Source organism: Octopus bimaculoides, chromosome 16 (assembly GCF_046866305.1).
Source record: "Octopus bimaculoides isolate indiv1 chromosome 16, ASM4686630v1, whole genome shotgun sequence".
Taxonomy (NCBI): domain Eukaryota; kingdom Metazoa; phylum Mollusca; class Cephalopoda; order Octopoda; family Octopodidae; genus Octopus; species Octopus bimaculoides.
In genome coordinates, this window is record NC_142943.1 from 28965437 (window position 1) to 28988366 (window position 22930).

General features: G+C 35.0%; 2 protein-coding genes and 1 long non-coding RNA gene across 3 annotated transcripts in view; 2 read left to right on the plus strand and 1 right to left on the minus strand.

Annotated features, from left to right (window-relative positions):
- Positions 1-19717, plus strand: LOC106878395 (ribosome assembly protein METTL17, mitochondrial). The gene is made up of 16 exons (XM_089364293.1): positions 1-176; positions 1308-1516; positions 5283-5448; positions 7819-7953; positions 8489-8585; positions 8757-8838; positions 9533-9606; positions 11079-11173; positions 11380-11450; positions 11890-11997; positions 12660-12728; positions 14453-14494; positions 15070-15171; positions 16249-16312; positions 18053-18179; positions 19471-19717. The coding sequence occupies exons 3-16, from the start codon at positions 5385-5387 to the stop codon at positions 19661-19663; spliced, it is 1323 nt and encodes a 440-aa protein (XP_089220419.1). The 5' UTR covers positions 1-176; positions 1308-1516; positions 5283-5384; the 3' UTR covers positions 19664-19717.
- Positions 17968-22930, minus strand: part of LOC128249721 (uncharacterized) — a 5398-nt gene continuing 435 nt past the window's right edge. Inside the window, exon 2 of the long non-coding RNA XR_008265831.2 lies at positions 17968-19583. This is a non-coding gene — a long non-coding RNA (uncharacterized LOC128249721). The remainder of the gene's footprint in view (positions 19584-22930) is intronic.
- Positions 22124-22930, plus strand: part of LOC106878396 (metaxin-2) — a 13046-nt gene continuing 12239 nt past the window's right edge. The window contains exon 1 of the mRNA XM_014927591.3: positions 22124-22920. Coding sequence (XP_014783077.1) covers positions 22878-22920 — 43 coding nt within the window. The 5' untranslated portion in view covers positions 22124-22877. The remainder of the gene's footprint in view (positions 22921-22930) is intronic.

Genomic DNA, 22930 nt, shown 5'->3' on the forward strand with positions numbered 1-22930 from the left:
GTTGAAGTCGAGGGTCACCAATTGTAATGGTTTGTTGTTAGTTGATTGCCATTATGTAAGATGAAGGAAGAACAGCGAATGAATCTGTAAAGAGACACTTACTTTCCATTCCTTCTTATACATCCAAAACCACGATGGGTTGGTATGTATGACTAGTAAATGGAAAAGCATGCGAGGTAAAAAGAGTTAATTTCGGCCTGTATGTGTGTACACGTTCTTATTGCAGTAGTAAACCATAGAGAGAGATATGGTAATGTTACAGAGGCAAGTTGTCTGGCATAGTCGCTGATTTTAATTTTCTTTTTCCTTCTGGCCGTTTGGTCTCTAGTGGCTGCCTGCTTGTGACTATGACTCTAGTTGTCCATTCAATAACTAATTTGCCAATACATGGGTAACATAGAGGGGACATCACAAGGACAAAACAAAAACATTTAGGGACTGGGGTTATACATTAGTTAGTCGGGGTAAAAATCGAGTATAATGAAATCGAAAGAACTGACTCTGCCTTGCCAAATTGTAGTTTTTATAACTATCCACAATTAGTCAGAAAGATGGACATATTGTTGAGAACAATAGATTTAGTTGGGGGTCTGTGATATCTCTATTCTAGCTTTTGGTGAAATAGAAGAGGTTAGAAGGGTCAAGTGGCGAAGACATTATCTACGTGGCAAATGTAACTGCTGTCACTCAGAAAAACTATTGTTTTACCGAGAGAAAAGTGCTGTTGAACTGTTAATTGAAATTTGGCTAGCGATCCACTACATGTATATATAGATGTATGTATATATGTATCTCTCTCTCTATATATACATAGAGAGAGAGACACACACACAGAAAGTAATAACGAATGAATGAGAATAACGACGGAAGGGTTAAAAAAGCGTAAAAATAATTGAAGATAAAATTAAACAAAATTGAAGCCAAAGCATTATAAATTATTGAAAGTGGGTAGAAATAAACACTACGTAGTGTAGTAGTACTACGTTAGGGTATCTGTAGAAAATTGAATGTGATTTCGGAATATAACGAGGAAAGATTCGGATCTTGGGAATATTCCGAAAGTCCTCTCCCCACCTCAAGATTTTCCCAACAAATTACTTTATTATCGTAATGTATGCCGTTTGAAAAAAAAACCCATTTTCCTAAAAGTTATGAGGGAAAAACTCAGATCTTGTGAATTTTCCGAGGTCCTCTCCCCACCCTCTCATTGCTTTGCGCACATTATTATTTTTTTTCCTATTCGTTTCCTACACATTTTTTTTACACCTGTTGTACTATTTTTTTCTGATTTTTGTTCCTGGGTCAAGTTGTAAACATTAACCAAACTGTCGACCTTGGTGGAGATTTGAAGTCAAAATTTGCAAGTGCTTAAGCAAAAGTAAATAAATCCTAATTGCTAAGATGGCGACCACCTCAAGAACATGTGCGATGTTCATTTCAAAAGGAAATTTATTCAAACATTTATCCTACCATCGCTTTGCCTCGCTTTGCCCGCTTCAGACATTTACATTTACAGGTTAGTATTATTTCAGCTTCCAGTTTTTGCGTTTTTACCATCTTTATTGAAGTCTCATGTAGTTTTAATTTGTTGATTAGTTTCCAAAACTTATTCAATTAATGAACCGGTTTAAGTATAACTACAGGGTTTTACCCCCCAGACTTTGGGAGGTCATAACTTTCAGAAAAATGAATATTTTTCGGATTCTACATAGTAAATACTATATGCATAGCAAATTTCATTAAAAAATATTCATTTTTCTGAAAGTTATGACCTCCCAAAGTCTGGGGGGTAAAACCCTGTAGTTATGCCCCGGTTTAATGTTTGTTTCATTCTATTTTTTGAAAATAAAAAGACATCTTACGGATCTTGCATATCTATTTTAATGAATTATTATATGATTGAATTATATAATATATAATCAAAATATGCATCATTCTAAAAAAATCTTTTAATGATTTGTCTTTTATTAATTCGCAATTTACAAACAAGATCGGTTGTTTTTTTTTTAAACTCCAGGTTAGTTTCGATCGAGCATGCCTACGATCAAAAGCTTTTCAGCCGTAAGCATCCTGTCCTTTTATGTATCTCGGACTACATTGTACACTGTACCTTCCTTTTACAAGACAGTGGGTTAATATTTGAAGGAATTTAGCTGTTATTGTAAGCATCCTCAACGGACACGTACAGGCTCCCTAGTTGATTCGTACTCAATCAATGAACAAGCGATCTCTTCACGACGAAAACGGTCAATTAATTAAAAATTCGATTTAACAAGTATTATAACGACGTAAAATAAAAATAACTCTTAAATATATTCTGCGATTCTGTAAAAGTTCATTGCATATGTATTATCATTTACAAACTGTAACACTGTATTTTCGTATGATCCTATTGTATTACTGTCAGTTCTTTAAATTTTACTTCTCTTATAAATATACTGTCTTTGAAACATTGATCATACAATTTACAAAATAGTATGTGATCATGTCAATATTAATTATTCTCATAGTGATAGGAAGCGATAGCAAAAGTACATTCAAAATCAATCGAAATCATAAAATGATTAGTGATAATGTTGAAAAGCATGTTAACTGACACAGGAGAATTTGGTGGGGACCCTGTCATGCTTTCTGATCAATAGTATTTTTTCTTAAAGTGAAGGTAGTGACCCCCATCTGGAGATAACCTTTCTTTCAAGAAGGAGCTTTAGTCGACACCGTCGCAGCTTGTTGCTGAGGCGATGTTGCCTCCATGATGTGTATTTTTTGGATAAGTGTCAGCTTTTCGATCAATTTTTGGATGTTTATAGTTGAGGTTGGCGAAAGTAAAGAATACGCACACCCAGTGTTTAGGGTTTAGAGTTAGGGTTTTTGTTACACCGAAAAAGGGTGGTGTGCGTATACTTTACCTCCGCCGTTGTGGTTTGCTACGTATCTTCCGAGGACACGTTTGTCTTGCAAGTTTCAGCACTTTTCTTTGGGGTTTTAGCTACATTAAAGTTTGTTAATAACAAATCGACAACGTTTGTATATATCTTTTATGTATATATGCGGGCCACACATGCCAAACCATCAACCGGCAAACTTGATCTGAATATCAAACCGAGCATCGATCTCCGTGTGAGCAATTAATTCATTAGGTAGCATCATCTGATCTGTGTACAATTAAGTCAAGCACAGTCACTGGAATTGGTAAAATGACCCAGCGCATTCTGTCCCTGCCAATTTCGATGAAACTTGGTATTTTCGGTTTTAAAACAGTGGAAATCATATGCATTCTCCGTCTTACGACTAGTATCCGGCCTCAAAAAGGCAACTACACCAAAATTTGAAATCAATTAAAAGATCCCAAAAGAGACTCGACGAATTGTAGCTGAATTGATGTCGACTCATTGAATTGAGCAGGCGCAAATTTGCTTGGTTCGCATTCGTGTTATTCAGACAATCCATTCAAGATAACATTATCACAATTATTAAACGTCAACTTCATGACAATGTTGCTTATTTACCGCAAGCAGACACTCACAATTTGATCAATAATCAACGTGATGGATCAGATACCAAATTTTCTGATAGCTGTAATATTACTTGTGAAACTTACGATCACTGGCAAAATTCTTATCACGTGTTCTATAAGCTCGATTAACAATGTATTGTCAAAACATATCTATTTGTACGAGGTTGAGTCAAAAAGTAATGCCATTTTGTTTAGGACAGGTATAATTACCAACACAGGAACGTGTATCATGCATCAAAATGAAGCTGGTCCTCTGTGGATCACATCCCTACTTCTCAACATAGTCACCGTTTCTCTCAATAGCAATGTTCCACCTTCGAATGAGAGCATGTATCCCTGCCCCATAAAATTCTGTTGACTGTTCTTTGAGCCACTACTTCACTACAGTTTTCACTTCCTTGTCACTGGAATAATGTTTGTCTCTCAAACCCTCTTTCGTGGCGCCATAGAGATGATAGTCTGACGGCGCTAAATCTGGTGAGCGTGGAAGTAATGAAGAAGTGGCTCAAAGAACAGTCAACAGAATTTTATGGGGCAGGGATACATGGTCTCATTCGAAGGTGGAACATTGCTACTAAGAGAAACGGTGACTATGTTGAGAAGTAGGGATGTGATCCACAGAGGACCAGCTTCGTTTTAATGTCTATGATACATGTTCCTGTGTTGGTAATTATACCTGTCCTAAACAAAATGGCATTAGTTTTTGACTCACCCTCACAGTTAACAGTATCCATTGCCAAGTCATTCATACTCTTCACTTCAGAGTAAGAAGAAATATGATTTAGAATGTCTGTGCCCATCTCATGGGGAAAATAGGGGTACATAGTGCATTAAGCAGGTGAGATATTCTCCTTGGATATCTCATCTGCTCAATCACTTAAGTACATTTCCATGTTTTTATGATATTGTTTATTTTAGGTAACTGAAATATCTCATCTGTTCATGCCATGATTACAGATGATAGCAGCAGTTCACTATCTGAACTGGTTGCTCCTGACCATTGACAGTTTGTTGTCTGTCCATCCATACAACATCTCATGTTATTTGCCATTGATTGAATAAGATTCATTTACTGAAATAGCTCACATCCACCGTGTTGTATCCCGTGATTTCAACATACCCTGGCTGGGTGGTTACATGCTATCTAACCCAATATCTGGGACCCTGATAGGTGCTACTACTCTGGGGCAGAGTAGACCTGCGAACAATAGTGCGTGAGAGCTTGTTCCTTGCTCTTTAAAATCCTGGAACTATTGAACCAGGGCCCCGACTACTGGATGTGGTTTAACCCTTTAGCATTCAGATTATTCTGTCAAATATAATACTTAGTCATCCATATTGTTTTAAGGTAATCCTGCATTATTTCGTAGCTTCAAGATTTTGATGATATTATCACCTGTTTTTAGAATGACATTATTGGTTGGTGTGAGATACCAAATCTGGGCAGTTTTAACATAAAACATGTAGATTATTTGGGCCAGATATGATCGGTTTAAACACTAAAGGGTTAAAATTATATCCAAGACTTAAATGTTCTCAAAATTTAGTAACTAGAAATAAAAAAACAACAAAAACCTCAACAATATTTGCCTTAACTTCATGTCTGCGTTTTTAGAGCAACCTAAACTGGAGTCTATGAAGAAGAAAAAAAATTTTAATGTATTTCTGAAGCTCTTGTTGTATTTTAACTATAAATTTTGAATGAAACTTTGAAATAGCCTATTTCTGAAGTTAAATATTTGTTTTTTGTTTTTATTATCTTCAGTTGAAAAACAGCTCCAAATTTATTACTCCTGAAACCAAACTTGATGACAAAACTTCTACAGTGTTAAATTCTAATGGCCAACTGGTGTCACATTCTGGCATCATGAGAAGCAAGTGCATCACCATTTCTAGTCGGCTGGAGAATACTGTGAACATTTTGATTGAAAGTAAATACAATTTGCTTTATTTCTTTCTTCCAAACATTGAATACAGATTTTCTTGGTTTTTGGGAGATTTCTTACTCAGTCTCTCTGTCTACCTCTGTCTCTTTCTCATTCTCTTTCTTTGACTTGTTTTTGGAAGTAGAAACATTACAGTCTTCTTCTTCATCATTGTTATCGTCGTTTTCGTCCTGGTTCTGTCCATGGCCACACTGTAGCAGAAAAAACCAGTACAATTCACAATTTTACGAAACACACGTAGTCAACACTTTACCTTCTATTTTATCAATTTACTAAATTGAATTAAATTTTTAGTCTAGTATTTTATAGATTTTTATGGATTTTATACTTTTCTTTTAGATTTTATAGATTTTTAAATTCGTATTTTGTAGAGTACGCTATTCTTGATGGTGATTGGTCTCCTTCATTGTTTGAATTGTATATCGGTGGTTCTTCTCTATATATATATATATATATATATATATATATATATATATATATATATATATATATATATATATATATATATATATCTTTTGTGGAGGGAACATGTGGAAGGAGTAGACCCAGGAAGATTTGGGACAAAGTGGTGAGAAAGGATCTTCAGACAATGGACCTCACAGAGGAGACAAGAGGGGACCAAGACTCCTGGCAGTTTGCTGTGCTTTAGAAGACATGTCAAACTAAGTAAAATCATGGTTGCCTCTGCATACAGGCATAAACCCCTTGCATCCTTCTTCAGCTGAGCATTTCTAATCTTGTGCGCTTGTGGGTGCTGGAGCCACATATGAAATACCTGTGCTGGTGCCATTTAGAATTGCCCATGCCAGTGCCACATAAAAGCCCCTAGCTGTTGTTTCTTCCTTCTCGAGCCATACCTGGCTCATAAGGGCTGGTTTCCCGGTTTCATTGGCATATAGGTTCCCCACCTGGATGGGACACCAGTCCATCACAGGTGAGCTGCTAGATGCAGGAGGAAAGAGTGAGAGAAAGTTGTGGCAAAAGAATCAGCAGAAGTTCACCATTACCTTCTGCTGGAGCCACATGGAGCTTAGGTGTTTCACTCATAAACACATACATTGCCCAGTCTGAGATTCGACCTGTGATCCCTCGACCGTGAGTCTGCTGCTCTAACCACTCGGCCATGTGCCTCCAGTACACTTGGTAAAATGGTTGGTGTTAGGAAGGGCATCCAGCCATAGAAACCATGCCAAAAGAGACATGGAACCTTGATAATTTTCAATAATGTTTGCATTTCTTTGCAAATTTGAAATACATGAATGGAATTAAATAAGAGTTAATTAGAATAGAATAGAATTAAATTATAAATTGAATGGTAGAACGTGAGAAATGAATCAAGTTTATTTTTGAAAAGCTGAAGTTAAAGATTGATGTGAATAAGAAAACAAAGATTGATAAAATTGTGCTTGTTCTTCTATCATATTTTAGCCTTTCAAAACCTGTTATAAAGCCCCACCCCTGTCTCAAATCCTCTCCACTTGGTCGTGGGAGTTTGTTTCCTTGTTTTTCCTTCTCCTTTTTCTGTCTTGCAAGTTATTTGGCAACGTCTCCAGTGCCAATGGCATAAGAAAGGTCCCAGTACACTCTGTAAAGTGGTTGGCATTAGGAAAGGCATCCAGCCATAGAAACCATGTCAAAGGTGACATTGGAGCTCAACATAGAACTGCAGGTTGTCAGATCCTGTCACACCATCCAACCCATGGCAGCATGGAAAACAGACGACGATGACGATGCATGCATGTAATTAGTGTTTCTATAAAAAGTGGTAACCATGTAACTCTCCTACACCCAGACATCTCTGTTTCTGTTCCTCTAACATACTTTAACCCCTCATCATTGAGTTTAAAGCCACCTCCATCAGCACTACCTCTGCATCACCTGAATAGTCTTTCTTGTCTTGCAAGTTACTTGGTGACTTCACTAGTGCCATAGCCATGCTAGAAGCACCCAGTACACTTTATAAAACAGCTGACCTTATGAAGGGTATCCAGCTGTAGAAACCATGCCAGTCATTAGAGCTTGGTGCAATCCTCTGGCTTGCCAGCTGCTTTCAAACTGTTCAACCCATGCCAGCATGGAAGGAGAACATTAAATGACGGTGGTGATGATGATGATGATGATACTGTGAAAATCTGTAACAGCTGCTATAAAACAACTAACCAAATTCATGTAGATTAATTTTATTTTGATTTTTTTTTAATGTAGTATATAATAATAATAATAGTAATTATAATATATTATTATTACTATTATTATTATATACTACATTAAAAAAAATATATAAATTTCTTGTTTAAATTATGAATTGTTTTTATTGTTGCAAATTAAAAAAATTATTTTCATCTGTTTTGACAGAATATCCTCTGAAAAATCTTGTAGCGGCTTCTGAAAGTTTTGCCCGATCTCTATGGGCAAGACAAGTACCAATTGAAATAAATGAAAAGAAAAAGAAGTTGAAAGAAATATCTGCCAAAGTTTTGGAAAAAAGCAGTAAGATATTGAAAGATTTTTTTAGCCTAAAATTGTAATATCAGCCTTTTCCATAAGGTGGCAAGCTATCGGAATTGTTAACATGTCAGTCAAAATGCTTAGCAGCATTTTGTCTGTCTTTATGTTCTAAGTTCAAATGCTATATAAATATATATAGACATTCGAGTGAGTTTGTTGCCAGTACCGCTGGACTGGTCCTTGTGCAGGTGGCACGTAAAATACACCATTTCGAGCGTGGCCGTTGCCAGTATCTCATGACGGAGGTATGTAAAAGCACCCACTACACTCTCTGAGTGGTTGGTGTTGGGAAGGGCATCCAGCTGTAGAAACTCTGCAAAATCAGATTGGAGCCTGGTGTACCATCTGGTTCACCAGTCCTCAGTCAAATCGTCCAACCCATGCTAGCATGGAAAGCGGACGTTAAATGATGACGACGACGATGATGATGATGATGATATATATATATATATTTCCTGCTAGAATTATTGATGTTTATCAACCTTCTTCTAATTATTACTTTTTTGCTTATCTTTAGAGATGCAGAACTTGAATGAAGATGTTCTGGAGAAAAAGTTGCAGCAAAAAATTATTTATTTAATGAAGGAACAAACATATAACTGGCAGAGTATTAAGTATGTAACCCTACTGTGCTTTCAAATGTTCCCAAAACACTTTCTGTTATTTTTATTTGTGTATTCTGTAACACCACTCCACTAACAAATTCTTTTTAAAGAAAACCACATTGAAGAAACCTTGTCAACGGTTTTTCTATCATATATTGAAACTTAATTTGTCTCTTACAGGTATGATGCATATAAAAGCTTTCTGTATATGGTTAGTCGTATGCCCGCAAATTACTCAGCAATTCTTCTGTGTCTCGATGAGGTATGTATGGATTAAGCATTTTTATGGTTTAACCAAGATCAAAAGGCAGAACTCATGTGGAAAAATTTCAATGACTGTGATTTGCTTATATTATTATTATTATTATTATTATTAATAATAATAATAATAATAATAATAATAAGGTGGTGAGCTAGCAGAATTGTTAGCATGCTGGGTAAAATGTTAAGTGGCATTTCATCCATCTTTATGTTCTGAATTCAAATTCCACCGAGGTCGATTTTTCTTCTTTGTGGGATTGATAAATTAAGTGCCAGTCAGATACTGGAGTTGATGTAATTGACTACCTCCCTCCCCTCAAATTCCAGGTTTGTGCCTATAGTAGAAAGAATTATCATTACTATTATTGTTATTTATTATTCTAAGATTCTAAGGTGGCGAACTGGCAGAGTCGTTAGCATGCCGGGCGAAATGCTTAGTGGTATTTTGTTTGCTGCTACATTCTGAGTTCAAATTCCACCAAGGTTGACTTACCTTTCATCCTTTCGAGGTTGATGAATTAGATATCAGTGAAACACTGGGGGTGATGTAATCGACTATCTCCCTCCCCTGGATTTCAGGCCTTGTGCCTATAATAGAAAGGATTATTATTATTATTATTATTAATGTCTGCCATTTATTACTTTAAACTCTTTAAATTTTAAAGCAGTTGTCTGATTTTATTTATGTCCCACAGATTGTAAAGCGAGTTCCAGATTATATACCAAGAAATGTTTTTGATTTTGGCTCTGGCACCGGTTCCACTATTTGGTAAATTAATAAACTACTTCATGGATTTTATTTGATTTTATTTTAATTCTTATAAATTTATCTTTGACTTTGGTCTGACTCATTAACTTTTCTACCTATGTTAAACTTTGAACTTGTTATTTGGAAATAATCATTTTGTTAACATTGAGGTCTTTTGTTTTTAATTTTCAATTGTGATTGTTTTTTTTAAACAAATATTGTCCTATAATAGAATTAGGTGGTGTTTATAAAGTCAATTATTTATAATATATATAGATTGTTAAAAGTGATATTTTACACCAGTCACTCATGTTGATTGTAATTAGTATGTTTGCAACTAATTTAACGAGGCTAGTAGAATAATAACATACCTCTCTCCTAATGTCCCCATCACCACCACCACCACCACCATTCTTCTTCTAATGACCATTTTTTCGTGCATGGTTTAGATGAAATTCATTGTGGCAGATCTTCTACAGCTGGATGCTTTTTCTGTCACCAACCCTCACTTGTTTCTGAGTGAGGTAATATTTCCTCATGGCCAGACATGTTTTTCATGGAAGATTGGAAATCAAAGATGCTGCTTGCATCTTGGTGACACTCGTTTGCAACCATCATGCAATGTCAAGACAATATTTATTGGTCAGTCATCTTTTGACCATCAGTGACCTCACTAGTGCTGCTGCCATGAACAAAGCACCCAGAACACTTTGCAAAGTGGTTGGCATTAGGAAGGGCATTCAGCAATAGAAACCTTGTTAAAGCAGACTTCGAAGCACAGTGCAGACCTCAGACCCTTCAGGTCCTGTCAATTGTCCAATCAATGCCAGAATGAAAGATGACCATTAAAAGGTGATGATGAGGATGTCTTCCTGAATTTCATCATTCAGAATAGGGATTGTTACTAACTTATGTAATATGATTTTCTTATGTTTCTCATGTTTTTGACATCTGAGGTCCAATATAGCTTGCAAATTATGCATGCATACTTTTCTCACCTTATCTAGATAAGCAGCAGTATGACTTGTTGTTTGTTATTCATTGTAAAACATCTTGCGGGTAAAAATCTTGCTTCCCAACCGTGTGGTTCCACGTTCAGTCCCACTGCGTGGTACCTTGGGCAAATGTCTTCTGCTATAGCCTTGGGCCAACCAAAACCTTGTGAGTGGATTTGGTAGATGGTTCAGCAAAAGAAACTAATAAAATAACTATTGGGGTCAATTTGTTTGACTAGAAAATGTTTAAAGGTGGTGCCTTAGCATGGCTGCTGTCTAATGATTGAAACAAGTAAAAGATAAAAGATATTCATTCGTTACCAAGCATTTAGATAAAAGGTGGAGGAGTGGTGGAGATAAAAGCAAAAGATAAAATGCATTCCGATCACGATTCTATTTTCTTTAATTATTATATATATATATGTATATATATATATATATATATATATATATATATATATATATATATATATATATATATATATTTTATTATTAAAGGGCCTGCAATAAGATATGGAATAACAATATTTTTGAATATTTTGCCCATGATGTTTCTGCTGATATGAATATCCTATGTCGATTGTTACTACAAGGTAAGCAATCAGAAAATGATAGTTTTACATAACCCTATTTCAGAGTTGTACCTGTTTAATATGACTTAATTTGCAATTATGTTGAAGGTGAAACAACTGTATCATTGAAAAGCAATTATTAGCCGTATGTAAGCGAGCAGATTGTAAATGGATGTTCAAAGGAAATAATTATTTGATTTAACTTAGAATTTTGTTTTGTTTTTTAGATGGTGAAGAACAAAAAGAAATGCATGTATCAGGAGTGTATTTAAGACAGTTTATGCCTTCTCAGAGAGAGGTATGTAGTTTTAAATTCTTATATGATGGCTTTGTTTGTTTGTTTGTTTGTCTATATTTATTCCTAATTCATGATAAAAGAGTACACAATTTTTTTTTTACTTCACGTCTTCATCTCTCAGTTTGTGTTTGTGTATGAATGGCATTCAGCTTGCCCTATACTTAGAGCTTTGTCTCCTCGCATTGGAATTAATTCTTTATCTCAAGAAATGCTAAACTATCTCCATTTCTTATGCTATTGTTGTTATATTAACAGTTTTATGATTGACAATTGGTCTATACTCTGAAACTGGCACTTGAAACTAATGAAATACTTTTACCATTTGGTGTTCGGAAGGGCATCCAGCTGGGGCTAAGCAACAATAAAACTACTCTGCATGTTAGCTTCCGTTCATATATTTCTTTCTTTCTGGATTCATAAATATTTTTTTTATTTACAGAAATTGTACAATTTAGTAGTCTGCTCCTATTCCTTATTTGAGCTGGAATCAAGGCAAGCTCGACTGAAAGTAATCCACAATCTTTGGGATTTAACAGAAGATTTCTTGGTTTGTATTAAAATATCTCTAAAATATTTGTTCCTCTATTTAATTATCTTTCATTCTAGAAGTTTCTATTTTATTTTAATATAATCTTCCTTTTTTTATACACTTACACACATCAGTAATAAGCATATATTTATATGAGTGTGGCTGATGCCAGTGCCACCTGACTGAGACCTGTGCTGCTGGCATGTAAAAAGCACCATTCGAGCATGGCTGATGCCAGTGCCACCTAACTGGCACCTGTGCTGGTGGCACATAGAAAGCACTATTTATGTGTGGCCGAAGCCAGTGCTGGCTGACTAGCACCTGTGCCGTGGCGCATAAAAACCACCTACTATACTCTAGGAGTGGTTGGCGTTAGGAAGGGCATCCAGCCATAGAAACCTTGCCAAATCAGATTAGAGCCTGGTGCAACTCCCCAGCTTGCTAGTTCTCAGTCAAACCGTCCAGCCCATGCCATCATGGAAAGCAGACATTAAATATCAATGACGATGATGATGATTATATAGTGAAATACTATTCAATTTTACTATTGAACAGGTACAGGCATGGCTTTGTAGTTAAGAAGTTTGCTTCCCAACCACATAATTTTGTGTTCAGTCCCAGTTACTATCATCCAAGTGAATCTGCTCAGAATAGTTTCAATGTATTATTGTATATTTCAGATAGTTATTGAAAATGGAACAAATTCCGGTTTTCAGTTGATATCTGAAGTCAGAGACACCATCTTAAAGGTTGAGAAACTTTTTATTTCCTTTACATTGAAATTTAAATGAAATTTCATTCAAGTTTTTTTCCTTTTTAAACAATCATCTTTAACCCTTTCATTACTGTATTTTGAGTGTGGTTTTTTATTTTTTATTTAGTTTTTTTTTTAGAGTTGCTACTTTATATGCAGTATAAAAAGAAGAAACGAGAAGTTAAGAACCAGCTATGGTTACACGAGTCATAATTCAAGAGATATAGATATTGTATTATGCTGTAGTGACGGAATCATTAAAAGATATAGTTGGGCGTTTTGTTAAGACACAAGGTTGGCACTAATTTGCTACCGAAGCCTTAAACTTGCCTTCTTCAACCTAACTGAAACAGATGAGTCAGTGTTTCTTTTCCAAAGCTGCTCTATTCCTGGAATCATGGAAACATATTGTAATAAGGATTTCTAATTTTGGCACAATGCCATCAATTTTAGGGGAAGCAGCAAGTCAATTACATTGACCCAGTACTCAACTGCTACTTACTTTACTGACCCCAAGTGCCAGCCCAGTCAAACCGTCCAACCCATGCCAGCATGGACAACAGATGTTAAATGATGATGATAGGATGAAAAGCAAAGTCAACTGTGGTGGAATTTGAACTCGGAAAGTAATGAGCTGAGAGAAATATTGTCAAGCATTTTCCCTAAAGTGCAAACGAGAGAAAAGTTATTTTGAAAAGGAGTTAGGTTCGAAAATTGACCTGAATGGTCATGGATGTTGGATGTTGGATGAAATGTCTTATGATATGCAGTTTTATCTCTACATTCTACCAGATAATGTTGTTAAATGCATCTTTCTACAATTGCATTTGGTTATTGTGCAGACATTATCCAATTATTTTAAAGCTAAGTCTGTTCAATGTTTCAAGTGTTTAGACACCAGTTTGGTCAAACTTGTAAGATGAAGTAACCAAGAAGAAATGGTGCTTTTAAAAGTAACATTATTTATTCTTGTAGATATATTATTGATTAAACTTTGTGATAGTAGAAAGATTTGAATGCATAATTATGTGGTCAGCAGTCCAACATCTTTAGCAGGCATGTGTTATAATTTGCCTTAAGATCTAAACATTATGAATAAGGAAATGTACTTGCATAGCAAGTGACTTGATCTGAGATTGTGTGCTGAAGCAAAAACAATTGCAGCATGGAAGGTGTTTATAAACCATTTAAAAACACAAAAAAACCGATTCACTTCAACATTTAAATTTATTTTGTCAAAATATTTTCATTGCTTTGAGACCGCGACCTATTCACTGACAAAATTCCACGCTGCATTGGAAATATTCCAATTGCTTGGCTTAGATTTCCAGCTGGAGTAGGCATTTTGTTAATTTAAACTACATTAATATTTTTGATATTGATGTAGATGTAATGTCAACAACTTCTTGGTTCTCCTTCATTAACTTATAATGTACATTTATTAAAAATTTAAAAAAAAGACATGAACATGTGGCATTGATAAGCTGCAACAACAGTGAAATACGTATGTTATTCTTGGAGCAATTTTGTTTTGCCTTGTTCTGAAGTATGTTGTGTTTTTTAATGCAATACGTCTATAAAGGGATTTTTCCCAGAAGAAAGCCGCAGCATCTGACTTTACAACTACATTTACATTATGTATTTTACATTGATTGTTTTTACTGTAGAACTGCTTCTGTTGCATAATTCAAGAAGTATATACATGTTTTTTCTCTTTAGAAAAACTCTGAAACATCAGATGAGGCTACAGTATTCTCTCCTGTAAGTATAACCTTGTGGCCTTAATGTTTTTCAGTTGTTGTTAGTTTATTATTTAGCGCTGACATATGTAATGTGTTCTTTTCCATTCTTGTGAACAATAACTAAATTAGTTAATTATATTTCTTATTTATTCATATTGTTTTCAATTAATCATGGATTATCTCATAACTTTACAATTTTGATGACATGATTGTATATTTTTAGAAGGACATTGTAGAGTAGGTGTGAGAGGCCAGAACTGGCTGTTTTGAACATAAAACAAGTAGAAAATGTTGGTCAGATATGACAAGTTTAAATGCTAAAGGGTTAAACTATTGTTTATTTATACTCTGTATTAAATGCTTATTATTATAATTTCTACTCAGAATTGCAATCTCCAGAAAATCCTCAGCTCACATTTTCCTTCCATGCATCACCTTATAGAAGTTTCTGGTGAACATCAACTTTATCAATCTCACTAGTCAGGAGAGGTTGAATAGTTGCATTGCCTCTTCTCTGATTAAATGTTTTCTTTCTCTGTTTTACTTATGAAACATTTAGATAACATTTTCTGTCATGATATTTCTTTTATCTAGTGCCCTCATGATCTGCCTTGCCCAATGATTAAAGAAAATAAAGAAAGTAAAAAAATCCCTTGTAATTTTCAAGTTACATTCAAGCACTTTGATTTTGTTGTGGTAAGCATCAATTTGGATGTTTTCAATTCTTTTTTATTATTTCAAATATTCAGTTTTTGTTTAGCCTCAGGCCAGCACAGATTGAGTGGACCAATGATGAAATGTATTCCGGTCACAACCTCAGTGTTTCTAGGGCTATTTTATCCACTGTCCTGGAATATGATTTGAGGGAGACTTAGCTACTATTTCTTGCATGTAGAGTAATTACTTTATTGATTCCTCATCTATTTCATTGTTCTGATTATTCTTCCTATACTAATAACCTTTATAATCTGGCCTTACATGTTGTATCCTTACTCTGAGGTTTTGATAATATAATGGACAACTTTGAAATATTTAATAGTAATTTCTAAATTTGCTGGTGCTACTTTATTCTCAGTCAAAACCCTCCGTTGTGTTTACCTCTCTACATCTTATTTTCTATTATTACCAAAATCAAAATTCGTTATTAGCACCAGAAGCAGTATTAGCTCAAAATAGCATTATGTATATCTTACTTAATATACTGTTGAAAGCTGCAGAATGGCAGTATTTGTCCTGAGAAAGCATCTTGTATAGATGTGTAGTGCTAAAAGGCAGATGAAAAGCATCCAGCACTGGTGATGGAACTATCAAATCTGAGATTTCTTCATCTTTGCATACCATCGGCAGGAAGTATCCACTAGCTACCTCATGCTTAGATAAAGTTAGCTTTGACTGATATAGAAAAACAGTGATTAACAAATTACTTGTGTTGCAAATAACTGGCAGCATTTTCCAACAAGATTCTTTGCTTTCGATAGTCTTCTACAATCCTCTTGGACTCCCACTAAAACATGTTGCTCTTCAAATTTCCTTACATTTTAAAAAGAATAAGAACAACAAAACCAATTTCTTCTAAATTTCTTCTAATTTCTTCCAATTTCTTCTTCTAATTTCCAGTCAGGGACAAAATTAGATTTTAAGTAATAAAGTGTCCATGTTTGCAATTTCTGAACCAAGATTAGTCTTTTGCTTTACAAGATTTCTGTTTTGTATTTAAAACTGTTAAATATTTCTATTGTTAATTAATATAGTTTTTGTGTTAATATTATTCAGAAAAACAAGAAAATCAATGAAAGATTTTGCTATATAATTTTACAGAAAGGCAAAAGGAAAGATGGTAAGCATTTTAAAATCATTTTGAATAATATGAAATGAACTGAGATTGTCATCCAATCAAAAGAATGATAAATTAATTATTTATATTTGTTCGTAGATCTTGATTGCATTTCTCTTCCTTTTTCTCAAACAATCCCTCAGCCTGAACTTCTACACACAGTTACACTCTTACAGATAAACATGGTGCTATAATTCTTCATTCATGGAGTTGAAACATGAGCAGTAAATAAGAATTTCATGTGGAGAATTGAATTTTATTCCTTCGTTACCAGCAGATGCAGTTATAATGAAAACATGCCAACCCAGACATTGAAACCTTAATCATATCATTTTAATTGTTTAATAACAACAATTACATAGATGAGATTACTGGCGGTCACATTACAATTATTCCATTATTATAAAGTTTACCCCCTTCCTATTCAAATGTGATGCCTATTTATTTGCTTTGTTTTGAACTGATCATGCATTGTCTTGTAGTTTTGAGATTTCAATGATGTGATTGGTTGTTTTTAAAATGACATTGCAAGGTAGGTGTGAGTGGCCAGATCTGGCTAGTTTGAAGATAAAACAGGTAGAATATTTTGGTCAGATATGACCAGTTTAAATGCTAAAGGATTAAAGTAATACTTTAAGCTTGTGGTCTGTAGTGCCAAAGATTCCTACAACTCCACACCGAGAACTTGATTGGAAGTAAGAAGGAATGGAATCAGTGCTATTGTACAGGACTGGTTAATTGTGGCTGAATCATATGGCCAAAGGTTTTGGAATAAATATAACTAACAGAGCTTGATGGCTACACTTGGCGTGTGTGTTAATGTGCTTACATGTGTTTTGTGTACATTTATATTATGGTCCTGTAGTTGGAAATACAGTCTGGTGGATTTCATCCTATTCTAGCTGTCTTTACAAGGAAATTTAGGCTTCAAAGTTTAATTCAGTGGAACAATGATTTGGTTACAGTGTCGTGAACTGGAACTCTTTATGCTGTTTGGTAAACTGGACTATTGTTAGATGTCTTTCACCAGGACAAAATTTGGTAATAGGTGGGGGTGAAACAAACAGCATTTTAACTGGTTTAACTAATCTCTCAGTCATATGTATGTTCCGTTTATCTTTTACTTGTTTCAGTCATTAGACTGCGACCATGCTGGGGCACCGCCTTGAAGGATTTTTAGTTGAACGAATTGACCCCTATACTTTTGTTTATAAGCCTGTGCTTATTCTGTTGGTCTCTTGCTGAACCACTAAGTTGTGGGGATGTAAACAAACCAATACTGGTTATAAAGTGGTGGTGGGGGGACAAGCACAGATGCAAAGGCACACACACACACACACAATGAGATTCTTTCAGTTTCTGTCTACCAAATCCACTCCTAAAGTTTTGGTTAGCTCAAGGCTATAGTAGAAGACACTTGCCCAAGGTGCCACGCAGTGGAACTGAACTCAGAACCATGTGGTTGGGAAGCAAGCCATGCCTCTGCCTATGTGTACAACATATACACACAAATATGAATAACAAAGTAAAGTATTTATATGTATTTGTGAACATGTGAGGTATATATGCATTTATTAGTGTATGTATAGGGATATATATAAATATATCTGTATGTGCGTGCACCTAATCAAATGTGGACACATAAACAGACATTCATATGTGCTCAGAAAAAAAGAGAATTTATTAGCTTACTTGAGGTAATTTTTCTAATTAATTCAGGTTCTATTTTTGTTGTTCTTCAAGTTTTAGGTACCAACTGGCCTCGAGTTCTACAGACCCCTCGTAAACATTCAAAACATATACATTTAAAAACTTGTTGTCCAAATGGAGAAATTGAACATTCTTTCCTTACAGTGAAGAAACATGGAAAGTAAGTCATTGATTTAATATATGTGTTTGTCTCTCACAACCAAATATGACTTGGTATCAGTATGTACAGTGTGTTTCACTAATGTTTTTTTAAACACCCATGTAGTTGTGGGCACAAATACCTACCTTCATTGGGGCTGGTTGGAGAGCAGAGAGATTTCAGTTGAATGATTTCACAGTCATCATTTAAAGTGGTAAAAATTATATTCATCTATTAGTTTAGGAAGTCCTCAACTGAAGTCTCTTTTTCATGATGTTCCTAGATAAAATGGCAAGCTGGCAGAATCGTTAGTTGGACAAAATGCTTACTGGCATTTTGCTTCTTTTTACATTCTGAGTTCAAATGCTGCTGAGATCCACTTTGCCTTTCATCCTTTCAGGGTCCCCTAAATTTTGCTGGCATTGTGCTTGAAATTTGAAATGGTTATTTTGTTCCAAGATATCTGAAATCATTATGTTGCCATTGACAACAGTGAATGACAACAGAATCAGTTAGACAAAATGCCTGTTGTTCTGTCCCTTTAGTTCAATCATTCCAAGAATGAACTTGGATTTTATTTTTTGGAATAATCAAGTTGATTATATTGAAGGGACCATGTCTCCTAAAATGTGTGGCTATGTGCCAAGTTTTGGAATTATTCATATTGTGCCATTGTAAAATTTTGCCCATCTTGATTATATTTGTTCAAATTCTGAAATTTCAATAAATTCTGAAGAGTTGAACAATTTTCACTCAACACATCTAAAACTTTGGTGTTGGAACAATTTATTAGTTTTGCAGATAAAAGCAATTTTATTACTGCTCTGAGTTCCATGTTTCAAGATTCCTGTCTATTTTATTGTTATGAATTACAGAACAGGATGGTATGAACAAAAAACATAAGCCTTGTGATTGTTTTCAAAAGCGTAATACACCAAAATGACATGTTCTTATTAGTATATCTTTTAAGGTGGTGAACTGGCAGAATCATTAGCACTCTGGGTGAAATTCTTAGAAGCATTTCATTTGTCTTTACATTCTCAGTTCAAATTCTGCCAAGGTCACCTTTGCTTTTCATCTTTTCAGGTTCAATAAAATAAGTACCAGTTGCATGCTGAGGTTGATGTAATCCCTCGAAATTGCTGGCCTTTTACCAAAATTTAGAACCAATATGACATAACATTATTAATTTCTTCAATGATCGTTAAGGTGTCTGTACACCTGTAATTTTCTTTTTTTTTTTTTTTTTTACACAATCTTATTTTAAACTTCTTTTTCTTATGCTTTAATAATAAAATTCTTTTACTTTCAGGGAAGCTTATAAATGTGCATCTTGTTGTAAATGGGGTGATTTGCTTCCAGTGGCAACACGAGAAAATCCACAGACTGCATCAGACACCACAAAATCCAAACAAAAGACAGAACCTGATACAGAAATAGAGGATAATTTGAGTGAAAATCACAAAACAGATCTTAATCAGGAAACAAAACAAATTATCTCTTAGTTTAAATTATTTTAAAATTTGTAAATTTTTCTATTAAACCAAATAATTCTCATGCTTTCTGTTTTATTTCATTCTTTGAAATCATCCTTTTGATAATTAACTTTGGTCTTATTCCTTGAATGTATTCTTGTAATATTTGAGACATTGTTTGCTTCTCATCCTTACTGCCCCAGCTGTTTCTGCACACACATTTTAAGATCCACTCATTCTTTCAGTTCACTTTTATTCTATCACTGATGTAAGTTATATTGCACATCCAACATCTTTGTTTCACTCATTGGACTGTGGCCTGGCTGGAGCACTGCCTCAAAGGGTTTAGTTGGACAAATCAACCCCATGACTTGCTTTAAATCTGTTATTTATTCTGTTGGTCTCCTTTTACTGTCAGAGTCTTAGAAGAAATCAGTCTAACACAGTCATGTCAAGTAAATCTGTAATCATAAGGTAATAAGGACATAAATAAATAAAATCAAATTAACAAGTCACTGTATCCAACAGAAAGTATCCTTTTGCCATTCGGTGTTGTCAGACAACCTGTTACATATCTCTTCTGCTCTATACTGGGTGGAATTTTTGAGACCGATGAAGCAAGACATCCAGTTGTAGCATAGGGTACTGTGAAAGCTATGCAGAAATTTTTGTTACGGAAACTCTGCTGGGTGGTTGGCGTTGGGAAGGACATCCAGCTGTAAAAATCATGCCAAAACAGTCACAGAAGTCTGGTGCAGGCTTCAGCCTGGCTGGCTCCTGTCAAACCATACCACCCATGCCAGTATGGAAGGCAGATATCAAACGATGGTGATAATGATGATGAAAAACAGTTCGTCCCAAAGAATAAGACTGGATGCATAGCAATTGGACGAAGCAGGTTCAGGAGTGTTTTAGGCTAATAGTAGAGCTTGGATTCAACAATTGATTGGATAATAGCAGAAAGGTTGATGAATCAAGGATGAGAGTCTTCCTTTGGGATCGCTACATCCAGTTCCTCTCAGGAGAGGGACTGCTTAGTGAAGGTCAAAGCAGATTCTTGTCACATTGTCTGAAATAGGTGCTGTAATGCTGCATTCAGTGTTGTCAACTTGAAGTGCAAAGACAGTCCAAGGGACGACCTTTTTGAGGTCAGTAGAGGAGAATATAACATTATTGACAGTGAGGAGCAAACTTGATGACTTATAAGATAAGTAGGCTGAAGGGGAGGTGGAGGGGATACAACTAAGGCAAACTTCCATCATGGGGTCTTCACCATTGCATACTTTCCATGCTGAATTAAATGTAAGACTGTTTCTTAAAAGATATAAATCAAGTTTAGAATCAAAGACGATTTTTAGGAACAAATAAGAAAGTTTGTTGCTGTTATGCATCACCAATATTCCTAAGAATAACAAATTTTGTATCTTTGCTGAGATAGTTATTAGAGTGCAAGAGCCAGTTAATGGTATTCATAAGGTGGTGAGTTGGCAGAATCGTTAGTAGGCTAAGCAAAATGCTAAATAGCATTTGTTCATCTTTATGTTGTGAGTTCAAATTCTGCCAGGGTCCATTTTGCTGTTCATCTTTTCAGGGTTGATAAAATAAGTACCAGTTGCACACTGGGGTCGATGTGACCAGTGTACCCTCTTCCCTGAAACTGCTGGCCTTGTGCCGAAAGTTGGAACCAATTAATGGTACTCATCATCATCATCGTTTAACGTCTGCTTTCCATGCTAGCATGGGTTGGACGATTTGACTGAGGACTGGTGAAACCGGATGGCAACACCAGGCTCCAATCTAATTTGGCAGTTTCTACAGCTGGATGCCCTTCCTAACGCCAACCACTCAGAGAGTGTAGTGGGTGCTTTTACGTGTCACCCTGAAGAGTAATTACTTTTGAGGGAAAATAAAACTCATGAAGTACTCTGCTATGTTTTTGTGCGTATTAACCTGGCTTTATCCACCTTTGGTCAGAGACCATATAGTTTATACATAAGTTGTTGAGCAGAGTTTCAGCACTTGGTAGGATCACCACTAATACAAGCGTTGTCAAGGTACTAAACTCTCAAAGGCCAAAGTGAAAGGTTTGGGACTGAGTGTGGATCTCTTTGTCAAACCCATGATTGGAAAACCTAATTTAGAATGACAGATGAAATGGTTACAAATAACAATTCCAGATTATTGACGTCCAGTATTCTATAATTTTTGAAAATTTACCTCCAATTTCCTTAATAATCCATTGCATCTACAGCTTCTGACCAAAATTACTCTTATTTGTAAATATATATAATTTCAATAGAGAATTCAAAAGACTCGCTCCTTTCCTTCAATGTAATTAAAAAGGCTTGGCAGAATCAACCAAGTTTAAAGGTAAAGAAATCATAGAAACGAATCAATAAACTTGGTCTTCTACATCTTGTTTAAAAAGGAGAAAGCGGCAAGGGTGTCTTGAAGTTAAAAGACGTTTCAAGAATTCTTACAAAGTTACCTCCCTTGAAGAACGCAATCCTAAAAGATTGATCGACAAATTAAAGAATATTTTGAAAATTATTAAATAGTTTTGTTTGTTACAAAACAAAAATATATACGGCGCTTTCTATACTCCAAAGATGATCTATAAATCTTCGGCTTTCATTTTAAAATGAATGTTACCGTTTTCGCAAATACGTTCATTTTAAAATCTAAATGCGTCTTTCATAAATGAAATTATTTCCCGTTCAAATATCGAGTTGTCGAAATGCGAAATTAATTTCGCCTCATAACAAAACTGATGGATATGATATATTTGATAGTATTATAGAAGCATTTCATTTGCATTCGTCAACCTTAGGAAAACAAATTTCTGTATGGTTCCAAATATTTCTGGATTTATAAACTCATCCTCGGTGTGTTCTTAACTAAAAGAAACAACTTTGAGAAAATTGAAGGAAGATGTCTTAGTTTTTCTTTTTTTTAAATTGGAGGAAACTTCTCTCGATAAAGGTACAACTTGGACACAAAATACAGGTTATAAATCGACATTATGTAACCAAAGAAATGAAACCTCAAAGTCTAACTCAATCGCTGTAGAAATTATATTTAAACTTGCAGAAAAAGTAATAAGAATGTAATAAAAAAAAAAAGAACCCAACACAAATTATAACATTAAACTGTTCGGTAAAATACAAAAGCGGATAATTATTTGCCTTTACACCGTTAAGTTTCTCGTACGAAATTCACTTCCTGCGGTTGAGTTCATCTCGTCATGTCTTCGTTGGTTGTGGAGGTTGTCCAGGCCGAAATTGGAGGTGAGTGTTT

What these genes read in the sequence shown, in the direction of transcription:
- LOC106878395 (XM_089364293.1), top strand. Translation starts at nt 5,385, where the DNA reads ATGAGAAGCAAGTGCATCACCATTTCTAGTCGGCTGGAGAATACTGTG. An exon ending in ATTTAACAGAAGATTTCTTG is followed by an intron (nt 11,998 to 12,659) that starts GTTTGTATTAAA and finishes TGTATATTTCAG; the next exon opens with ATAGTTATTGAAAATGGAAC. An exon ending in ACAGTGAAGAAACATGGAAA is followed by an intron (nt 18,180 to 19,470) that starts GTAAGTCATTGA and finishes TTTTACTTTCAG; the next exon opens with GGAAGCTTATAAATGTGCAT.